The following is an 11820-nucleotide window of genomic DNA, read 5'->3' as shown; positions in this document are numbered from 1 at the left end:
AAAATAACAACATCTTTGATTGCTAAATTTGGGTAACTTAACACGTGCTATAAGAGGATTTCTTCTTCAGTGGAATTTTGTTGAAACCACATCATCAAAATGGTTTCTTGAGACAAGAAAATTTCCTCACATTGAGTGGGAGGACATTAAGGGCAAAATTGACCATGTAGAATTCTGTAGGGGAGATGATTTTGTGTCTGGGCTTGAGAATTAAACTGACGAAAGAGAGATTAACAGGAGAAAAGTGTAAAATAATTTACTTGGTGTTAATATTTTTACGTGGCATGGGAGACTTTTTAGAAAAGAAATGAAGTACCAAGCATAGGATAGGTCTGAGAGCTTGTATATCATTTAAAGAAAGAATGATAAATTGTGCAGGTGTGGCAAGACAAAGAGAAAAAGGGGTTTGAGCTAGGGGTGGTAGATTGCGAGAAAGTGATGAGGAATTATATGGGGGAAGATATAAAGTCCTAAAATGTTTTATTAACTTTAAACATGAGAGTAAATTACTTTGAGATACAATAAAGCTCTGTTCCAAATATCACTTCAGTAGGTGATTTTGACAGAGTCAGTAGTTTTAGGGAAACTTTAGACTTACTATTTCAGAAGTGAATTTTGCCTTTTCTTGTTCCTGCCCCCCCCCCGCCCCCCTTCAAAATAATAAAATCTTACAGTTCTATGAGAGGGTGTTTTCAAATTTTGGCAGAACACTATAAATTGGTCTTTAAAAAAATAAATAGGAATGAAAGGTTCAACTTGGAAATTATTTTTATTTAAGGGGCTTTGGTAAGGCATTGATTGGTACAGCATTCTGCACAACAGGGAAGGCAAGAGGAAAAATAGCTGCGTACACCTGTTGCAGCTGCACAGTAATGATTTGGGAAAGGGAGACAAATGTTTGCTATTATAGGGTTTGTATCATACATAAGAGGAGATGACTTCCTTAATTCAAATACAGGAGTCTTCCATCTCCAAAGATTGAGTTAAACTCCCTATACTTAAAGTTAAGAACTTGGTAAAGCTTACAATCTCTGATACAGAAATAGAGTATAACAACAGATTCGATATTTCTTTCTTTTTCAGTTATAGATGAAGCAACTTGCAATATCTCCCTAAAACATGAAGCAGGAAGAATAATATTTAAAAGTAATATCGTTATACACCTTTACCCATCAAAGAAGCATCATTCCATGAGTCTGTCTCCTGTGCTTAAATCTTGCATCAAACATTGGGTAAACCAAAGTGTGTAGGAAGAAATGTGACTTTTGTAGTCATTGCTCTTTGCCATGGGAGTGCTCAGGTTCAAGCAGATCTTCTTTAGGAGCTTTGTTGGGTCCAATGGAGCATCCCAGGTTGTGTTCATCTTCCTTCTGATTCCATGTTGCTTCACTAAGGACTACAGAGCAACCCCCGTTCTCCCAAATATTCCTTTCCTCTGGGCTTGGAATGCCCCAACTGAGCCTTGTCCTAAGAAGTTTAACGTGTCGATAGATTTGAGCCTCTTCTCTTTTATAGGATACCCTCAAAGAGATGCCGTAGGACAACCTGTTATATTATTTTATGTTGATAGACTTGGCTTATATCCTCATATAGATGAGAATGGCCATAAAGAGCATGGAGGAATCCCCCAGTTGGGTGACTTAAAAGCGCATCTCACTAAATCTGCGAAAGACATTGCGTATTACATGCCGAAAGACAACCTGGGCTTGGCTATCATTGATTGGGAAGAATGGAGGCCTATCTGGGCAAGAAACTGGAAACCTAAAGATATTTACAGGGATGAGTCTGTGAAGCTGGTTCAGCAACAAAATTCAACCCTTACTCTCGCACAGGCCACCAATGTAGCCAAAGTAAATTATGAAAAAGCAGGAAGGGAGTTCATGTTAGGCACTTTGAGATTGGGATTACACCTTCGACCAAAACACTTATGGGGTTATTATCTTTTTCCTGATTGTTACAATCATCATTATACTAAACCCAATTACAATGGGACTTGCTTTGACTTAGAAAAGAGAAGAAATAATGAGCTCAACTGGTTGTGGAATGAAAGCACTGCTCTTTACCCATCCATTTATTTGAATACCATCCTATCATCTTCTCCACTAACTGCACCCTTTGTCCGTAACCGTGTTAAGGAAGCCATTCGGGTTTCTGTAGTACCCAATGAAAACCGTCCACTTCCGATTTTTATATATGCTCGCCCAGTTTTTACTGATGATTCTTCAAAATTCCTTAATCAGGTAAGCAAATCAAGGTATGAGGACTATGAAATAGAGTCCACAAATAGTGTGTGATAGAATTTAACATTATTAAAAATTTTTTAATGAGAATTTGAGCTAAATTGATAACTATATGCCAGGAGCAAGATGTCAAATGCTCTGGAGAATAAACGTTTTGCAGCTTAACATCATTTTTGAAGGGAATGAAACTTAGCTTTTAATATCCTTTAGGAATATGCACATTTATAGTTCTGCTTTATCACATGCATGTAAAATAAGAATACATTTCATTTTAATGCAATCATCTTAGCAACCATGGAAGATTAGGTAGTATAGGCCATATTTTAACTCAGTTTCTTTTTTTTCTTTCATGGGCTTGCTCTACTGTCAATAGAAGTAACTAAAAATAATAGAATAACTGTATTTTTTTTTCATAGTAGGGTAGTGGTAGTGTGAAAGATGGAACTATATAGTGGGGAAAACAAAAGAAAAATTGTATTTCATAATAGATGAAAATTATGTAAAATTTAAATTCCTGTTGTTGGGTCATCATTCTTAGCTTTGGTGTTATTGTCCTATGTATAACATTTTTATTTTATTCCTATCTGCTAACTTTTCTGTCTCATTTGCCAGGAGGACCTTATACATACACTTGGTGAAACTATTTCTCTAGGTGTCTCTGGACTTATAATATGGGGGAGCCTCAATTTAAGCCAAAGTGTGGTAAGTTGAATTGATAAGACATAGATGAGAACATTTTTAATTTTAATGTTTTTGATGATTGTTGAGGTATTAAATAATAAAATAAACACTATACTTGGCACACAGCAGGAGGTGCTTAATTAATACTGGCTGAATCATACTATCATATGTGCGGTTATTTTGGGGGCAGAAAATATTGTACTTGTTTTTCAGTGAAAAAACAGTAATTCAGTTAGACTAGTTGAAGTTCTCCAGGACTACAATCTCAGTTTTCAGACAGTGTTTGGTTGATTTTTTTTTTCTTTTCTATTACACCATGCTATATCTCTTTTCAAAAGAATGAATGCATTCATTCCTTCTTTCACTCATTCAACTACTGTTCATTAAGCACTGCTTTATCCACTTAGTCATTTAGTGATTTGGTGACAGTTTTATTGCAAGGGTCAGCAAGCAATGTCCATAGGCCAAATCTGGCCTACTACTTGCTTCTTTCTGTACAGCTCATGAGCTAAGAGTGATTTTCACATTTTTTAAATGGATTAAAAAACAAAAAAATAGTTTTTCATAATACACGAAAATCATGTGCAGTTTAAATGTCAGTGTCTATCAGTAAAATTTCATTGGAACATAGTCAAGCTCATTTGTTTAGGTATCTGTGGCTGCTTTTATAGTACACAGGAATAACTGAGACTGTCTCATTTAAAACCCCAAAATATTTACTGTCTGTCCTTTACAGAAAACGTTCCCAACCCTTGGCTTATTTATTAAGTGCCAGGTAATTGTTTAGATGCTAGAACTACAGCAGTGAACAAAGTCCTTTCACCATGAACCTATATCCTCATAAGTGGAAATACAAACTTATATACATAACTAGAGGCCTGATGCATAAAATTTGTGCATAGGTAGGGTCCCTAGGCCTGGCCAGTGAACAGGGCTAATCTGTGGGGCAACAGGCGGGGCAATAAGGGGGCCCCTGCTGGCACCCATCTTGGCTGGCCTGGGACCTGCGGGCTAAGGGCAGCTCCTGCATTGAGCGTCTGCCCCCTCGTGGTCATTGCACATCATAGTGACTGGTCATTCTGCCATTCAGTAGATTTGCATATTAGGCTTTTATTATATAGGACTAGAGGCCTGGTGCACAAAAATTCATGCACTGGGAGGGGGATTCCTCAGCCCAGCCTGCCCCCTCTCACAGTCTGGGAGCCCTCAGGGGATGTCCTACTGATGGTGGGGAGCAGGCTTATGCTGCAGTCTGGCCTCCCTCTTCAGGAGGCGACTGGACGATCAGGGGTCGGCGATGTCCCCATCACACTCTGCTGCTGCCACTGTTGGCAGCTGCAGCTGCCTGAGCCTTGGCCCTTGGAGTAGCAGCCGCTATCGGCGGCTTGCCTGAGCTTTGGGCCAGCCCTAGGCAGTGGCAGCACTATCCACCATCTGCCATCAGTAGCTTGCCTGAGTCTTGGGCCAGCACTGGGCAGCGGCAGCCACCATTCGCGGCTTGCCTGAGCCTCAGGCAGCTGCTCTGGCTTTGTCCGGAAGGACGTCCTGATGGTCGTTTGGAAGACATCTGGTCTAATTAGCATACTACCCTTTTATTAGTATAGATATGTCAGGTAACTGATGTATAACTGCAATGAAGAGCAATGAAGCAGTATAGGCAAGATAGTGATGGAATCGTAATATTTAAGTTGTGGTAGTCATAGAACAGGCCTCTCTGAAGTCCTATTGGATTAGACACATGATGGAAATAAGGAACCAAGTCTGTGGATACCTGTGGATGGTAAGTGCAGTAGCTTTGAGGCCAGAATGTACTTTTCAAAAAAAAAGCAAGAAAGTCAATGTGACTGGAGTGCAGTGAGCAAGGAAGAGAGTGTTAAAGGGTGTGGTCAGTGAGATAGCAGAGGATCAGAGATGGGACTTTATAGGCCGTGATAGGCTTGTACTCAGAGGTGGAAAGCCACTAGAAGGTTGAGCAGAAGAGTTGCAATTTTTGATGAACATTTTAGAAGAATGACAGTTGAGTTGAGAGTAGGTTTTAGAGGGGCAAGAGTGGGAGCATGGAAAGAAGGCTATTGATGGCTTGGACCATAGCAGTTTGGGTTTGAATATAATTCAATGGTAGAACTGAGGGGACTGGCTGAGGGGTTGGGTGAATTGGATAGATGAGAGTAGTGGTTAAAATGACTCCAAGGTTTTTGGCTTGAAGAAATTGCCTCTGAGATGGGAAAGACTTAAGGAGTAGTGTGGTGAGGGCTGGGCAAAGAGTAAATTGGGATGGGGGTTCTTGGGAGTTATTCTTTGAAAATATTAGTAAATTATTCAAAACTTCCCTTAAGTGGAAGGAAAAGGAACCCTTCTTTATTTCCCTCAGGTTATATTTAGTGGTGTCTATTTTAAGTAAAATTTTAAGTAAAACTTGTTTTATGAGAGGAAAAAATGTCTGTTTTGGTCTGTAGAATATGAATTTTATTCATTTTTCTCCTAATGCATTTTATTTAGTTCAAAAAGCCTCATTGTTTTCTCTCTTCCTTTACTTTCATCCTTGTTTGATTCTCCATCTCAGGGCTTTATCTTCTACCGCTTTCATCCTCTTGTCTCAAAGCAAGAGTAAAGCTGTCACATGGACACTGCTGAATTGGAGCTGAACTTTTTCTCTGATGGATATGAAAATACTAGTGATGTAGGTGCCATGGAGAATATCTAATAAAGTTCATGGCCCAGGGGTCTTACCCTATGACCCACAGAGAAGAGACTGTACTCTAAGACCTGAAGAGACCTTTTGATCTCTTGTCCTTAAGGAGACCAGTCATATTTTTACTTCATTTATAAAAGTACTTAACAGAAGTCATCTCTGTGAAAGACTTTCAAGATAATCTGAGCCCTTTTGCCTATTTGGCAGACTTCTATGGTTTGATCCCCAATAAAGAGAAATAATATAAAATATAAATTCAGAGAAAGGTATACATGTTCCTTTTGCAAAATCTTTCATATGTCAGATAAGTATTTAAATATTATAATTCACCTAAGTATATTCCGAGTTTTCATTAGTAGTTTCCCCAGACCTATAAACTTACTTTTCAAGGGTCCTTGATGGGTTATGATGGACCATTTATAAATTTTCTGTACTATCGGGTTTTTTTTGTTTGTTTGTTTTTATAACCTGAGAACTCCCTGTTATTCTGATAAGGAGTGAATCAGGCATTCCCTAATTAGTAGAATGATGTGACATTCTATTTAATTGTCATGCTTTTCTTAACTTGCACTTTTATTTTAGATTCACAATATTTTATCAAGGAACTCAGACTGTCTTCAGTATTATTTATATGGGGACAGTCCTTCAACTTCAATGTCACTATTTTCTATTTAATGACATTGCCTTGTAATTGCCCCCTATGGACTCTGTTCTATATATTTTTGCCAATTTTCCCAATTTATGATAATTCTGAATGCTAGTTCTATTATTACTCCCCCTCTTTTTCTGTGTCATTTGTAATCAATAGTCATGGATTATTTGTCACGTTTCCTGAGATTCACTGACAACTTGAGAAACTGGTAATTGCAAATTCAGTTTCAATTTACTTAAAACAATTGTTATCAAATGTAAGCAAACCATTTCTTTCCATTCCATTTTATTAGATCCATTGGTGTGATAGAGCCAGCTTCTATTGGTCCCAGCTCATGAGACCTGATTATTCAATATTCATAAATTTTGTGAACTGGTTGTTCAACAGAGCAATTATTAAAAATTGAATTATAAAAATGTAGAGTAAAATAAATTGTGTCAAAAATAGAGTAATCAATACCCACAATGTATCAATTACTTCATTTATTGGGGTTGTTCACATCTATTGTCTCTGTAAGTAGAAATATTATGCAATGATGTGTTACTGCACACCATGCTACCATACTGTATAATGGCTTTGCATTCAGTGATGTCAGGTTGGTAGGTTAAAACTTGCAATGGTAGGAGTAATAAACCATAGGTAATAAAAAATGCTGTAAACCAGGACTTACTAGTATTTTTCTTAAAGTCAGTTTTAGATATTTTCAAAAATACTCCTTGTGTAGGCTAATGATTCTCAAATCATTTTCATTCTTTCATTCCACTTTTTGCCTAGTTCTTGTCTCTGTGGACAACTGCAATGTCATCTGAACTTGGTATACATTCTCATATATTCTTGGCACTGGGAACACAGTGTTGAAGAATGTTGACAAAGTGCCTGCATTCATGGAACTTACGTTAAAGTTGGAGGGATAGAAACAATAGGCACACAAGAAAAATATTTGGTGTGATATGAACTATGCAGAGAATTAAAATAGATAGAAAAGGTGTCTGAGAAGGGCACTGTCTAATTAAAGCTATGAGCTGAAGTGTCAGATAGAGTGAACCATGTTAGAAACTAGAAGAAAGAGTATTCCAAGCAGAGGGAACAGTAAGTGCAGTTTGAAATGAAACTGCCATCTTGTGAAACAACTAGGATGTCTAAGGTAGAGTGGGTGAGGGAAGGCTGTAAAAGAAGAAGGAAGGGATACGGTATGTGAATTTATATCTCAATAAAGCTCTTATTAAAGTGCAAAAAAAAAGGATTATATCACATGAGTCTATATACAAGTGGAGAGAAGTTAAACTTTAAACACCATGCAAAACTATTGGAGAACTAGGAAGAAGTTTTCTTGCTCTGGCCGGTGTGGTTGGTTGGAGCATCGTCCCATGCACCAAAAGATGGCGGGTTCGGTTCAGGTCAGGCCACATACCAGGCTGCAGGTTGTTTGATCCCCTGTTGGGGTGTGTGCGGGAGCAGCTGATCGATGTGTCTCACATCGATGTTTGTCTCTCTTCCTTTCTTTCTCTAAAAAATCAATTTGCAAAAAGAGGAGGTTTTCTATTGCTGCCATACAAATTACAACAAGCAGTGGTTTAAACAATATCCTCTTGCTTGTACTAATGAGATTTCTATTTTCTGGCTGGCTGTGGCTAAGGGTCATTTCCAGATCTCAGAGGTCACTATATTTCTCAGCTCTTGGCTCTCTCCTCTGTCTTCAAAGCCAGCAATGCTGGGTTGATTCTTTGATTTTTTTCCCCCCTCCTTATTCCATCTAATGTTTTTTTAAGTCCCAGCTGGAAAAGTTTGTACCTTTCGAAGGACTCCTGATAAAATTCAGGATCATCTCCCCATCCGAAGGTCCATACTCTCAATCATATGTGTAAAGTCTCTTTTGCCTTCTAAGCTAAATAGTCACAGGTTCCAGGGGGTTAGTGCAGTGGTCTGCAAACTGCAGCTCGCGAGCCACATGCGGCTCTTTGGCCCCTTGAGTGTGGCTCTTCCACAAAATACCACCGCCTGGGCGAGTCTATTTTGAAGAAGTGGCATTAGAAGTTTAAGTTTAAAAAATTTGGCTCTCAAAAGAAATTTCAATCATTGTACTGTTGATATTTGGCTCTGTTGACTAATGAGTTTGCCGACCACTGGGTTAGGGTATGGACATCCTTGGAAGGCCTTTATTCTGCCTACCATCGATGGTGTCACCCCAAGGAAGGTAACAAGAAACAGATTCAAGTGAAAGCTGCCAAGATTCCTTGACTTGCTTGCTGACCTACCCGAAGGACTAGCACAGCCAGCTCACTCGATACTGTTGCTCAAGAAAGAAAGTGACTGTCTCCTATGTTTTTAAAAAGACAATGGCCCAGGTTTAGAATGCACTAATATCAAGAGGAATCATTTTAGTTCCTCATCACTCAATACTCTGCCAACTAAGTATATTTGGAAAAGAGTTGTTATAATTCATCCATAACCTGAACGATACATAACATTTAATGTAAAGTATACTCAGTTGTCATGTATAGTTGTTTTGAGCTAGCAATTTAGAAATCCCTCTTTCCAATGCTGTTTAAACTTAGCTGACAAGTTTTAATAAGTGGTACCTATTACATTGATTTATAATTTCTTGAAAGCTAACCAATAATATACTGGGCCCTGGGCTAAACACTTTTATATACCTCATATCTCCTTATCTTCACAACAACATGGGGTAGATGCTATAATTATTCTTATTTTACAGATGATGAAGGTAAAGCACAGCCAGGTTAATTCATATGCCCAAGGTCACCCCGATAGGAAATAAGATGTGGAAGGCTTGTGAGACTTACAAGTTCACTGGGAGTCCAATCCAATCAGGGAAGATGGACCCCAGAGCACATTCTGCCCCCCCCCTTACTAGTTTATAAATTATTAAAGAAGACCAAGGCCAAGGTATGTAAAGCCTCAATCAGTCATTTATTTCAGTGGCATGAAATAACATGTGAAACTTACAAATGTTACCAAAAACCAGAATAAGTTTGTTTGTTAAGGTAAAAAAGATAAAATATTTCTTAACACTTGCTGGGTCTGTTTTGTTTGTTTGTTTGTTTGTTTTCATGTTTCCTTAGCAATTCCCTATTGCGGTGAATAAGTTCACATATGAACTAAGTTGGATTTTGATATGCTGACCTTCTTATAATTTTACAGGCTGCCTGCAAAAAACTGCACGATTTCATGGATACCACTCTGAATCCTTACATAATCAATATCACCCTAGCAGCCAAAATGTGTAGCCAGGTGTTTTGCCAGGAGAAAGGATACTGCACAAGGAAAAACGTGGATTCCGGTGACTACCTCCATCTGAACCCAATGCATCTCACGATTGAGACTGATCCAAAGGGAAAATTCAAAGTAAAAGGGAAAGCCTCGGTGGAAGACCTGAAACAGTTTGCTGAGAATTTTCATTGCAGCTGTTTTCCCAACACCAACTGTAAGACGGAAGTTAATTTAACACAAAAAATTATTATCGATGTATGTATGATGGGAGATATTTGTATAAAAACCGTTCTAAACGCGGAAAATGAAATATTGCATTCAAGTGCAAGTTTAGTGCTCTTCTTCTTATTTTTAATTTTTTTGGGAAACGAATACTCTGGCATGTAAACAAGACTTTGAAGGTATCAGAGAAGAATTTTGAGAGTGTCGTGGAAGAGATCATAGGTTTATGGCTTTGAAGATGAGCAACAGTGAGGTGTGTGGGAACAGGAGACAGGAGGAACTTCAGAAGGAACATTGAGTGTGGTGTTGAGAGTGGGATACGTAGAAGATGGCCAAATGATGACTTTCCAATAAAGGCACTCTCAAACCTCTTGACCTGCTCTATTTTGTTTTTCCATCCACACATATCATAACATGATTTTACCCCCCATCACCTCTCGGTAATGTAAGCATCCTGAGGACAGGTATTTGGTCTGTCTGACTTGCTGCTATATCCACAGTTGTGATGAACAGTATCTGGGTCTTAGTAGGTGCCCACTAAATTTTTGTTGAACAAATAAAATCCAAGAGGGAACCACTAGAGATTTTTAAGTGTGGGAATTGTCATGACAACTTTTCACAACCTGGGTCCTCTTGGACCAATGCTGCCCTTTCCCTTAGCTCCGTTCTTCCACCTCCACTCCACTTAGGATTCTACTGTCAAAGCCATCTTTGCATAAGAAAGCCATGATGGAACTGGAGAGCATTATGCTAAGTGAAATAAGCCAGTCAGTGAAAGAAAAATACCACATGATCTCACTCATTTGTGGAATATAAAGAACATTATAAACTGATGAATAAAAATAGATACAGAGGCAAAGAAGCATCGAACAGACTGTCAAACTACAATGGGAAGGCTGGAGAGGGTTGGGGTGGGGAAGGTAAGAGATAAACCGAAGGACTTGTATGCATGCATATAAGCATAACCAATGGAAACAAGACGTGTGTGTGTGGGGGGGGGGGGCGGTTAATGTGCCCGGGGGGGGAGAGGGGGTAGGGGAGGCTAGGGGAAGGTCAATGGGGAAAAAAAGACATGTGTACTACTATTTGTAATACTTTAAACAATAAAATAAATTTTTAAAAAAGCCATGAAAAGGGACAATTTGATAATGACCTGAAAAGGACACTTTATATGGACTAGTTTACTTTGAATACATTATTGACTGTCAGATGATCAGGATTCAGAACAAACAGAGGCAGCAAGGCAAATTGGAAAGAGCGTGAATTTTGGAGTTGGACAGTTATAAAAACAAATCCCAGCTTCCAACATTTCTAGCTGTAAGAGCCTGAGAGAATTCGTTAACCTGGCTCAGCTTCCATTCTGACAAAATGGCAATGATATGTACTTTTTAGGGTTCTTGAGAGGATTAAGTAGTATCATATGTAGAAAGCATTTGGCCTTAGAAATAAGTGTCTGTGGGAAAGGGATGAATACATTTTTATTGCATACACAAACGTACTTCTATTGCTGTTGTAAGATGGAATGCCAAAACAGTAGACTTCTGCCATGCAGACTTGGCCATGAACCCAGTAAGAGGACACTAAAATAGTAAAAGATACTCGGCAGAAATAGTTTATATAATACATAACTCTGATTTGATTAGATTTTCAAAAGCAAAGTTGTATTTCTATTTAGAGCAAATATTTTTGTCAGTGATCATGCTTATAGCTCAGGTACAAAAAGATAATATAGTATCCCAGCTCTTCAGGAGCTTGTATGATGCTGGAGATAATGGACATGTAAACAGAACTTGTCCATAGTGTGTGGTATATACATAAAGTGTAAACATTAAAGAGCTCTAAGAACACAGGCTCATCCAGTTGATCCACACAAAATACTAAAGAATGACTGTCCACTTTTCATCAAATCTAGTGTTAGATGTTAATAAAGGAAAGGAGCAAAGGGAGACATTATCTACACTAATAAAAGAGAAAAATGCAAATTGACTGTACCTCCAGGACACCCACCAGCCAATCAAGAGTGAGTATGCAAATTAACCCAACGAAGATGGTGGGTTAATTTGCATACACAGGTGCAGAGCGAAGCCTGAAGGTTCTGGCCT

General features: G+C 38.5%; 1 protein-coding gene across 1 annotated transcript; it reads left to right on the top strand.

The window, feature by feature from the left end:
• Positions 1–1112: 1112 nt before the first annotated feature.
• LOC307108092 (hyaluronidase PH-20-like) lies at positions 1113–10981 on the top strand (the record flags this gene model as incomplete). The annotated part of the gene is made up of 3 exons (XM_079785807.1): positions 1113–2240; positions 9428–9710; positions 10899–10981. The coding sequence occupies exons 1-3, from the start codon at positions 1287–1289 to the stop codon at positions 10979–10981; spliced, it is 1320 nt and encodes a 439-aa protein (XP_079641933.1). The 5' UTR covers positions 1113–1286.
• Between the last annotated feature and the right edge of the window lie 839 nt (positions 10982–11820).

Source organism: Cnephaeus nilssonii (genome assembly GCF_951640355.1).
Source record: "Cnephaeus nilssonii genome assembly, chromosome: 12".
NCBI classification, from domain to species: Eukaryota; Metazoa; Chordata; class Mammalia; order Chiroptera; family Vespertilionidae; genus Cnephaeus; species Cnephaeus nilssonii.
The sequence above is the reverse complement of the archived record's forward strand: the minus strand, read 5'-3'. Positions and strand labels throughout refer to the sequence as shown.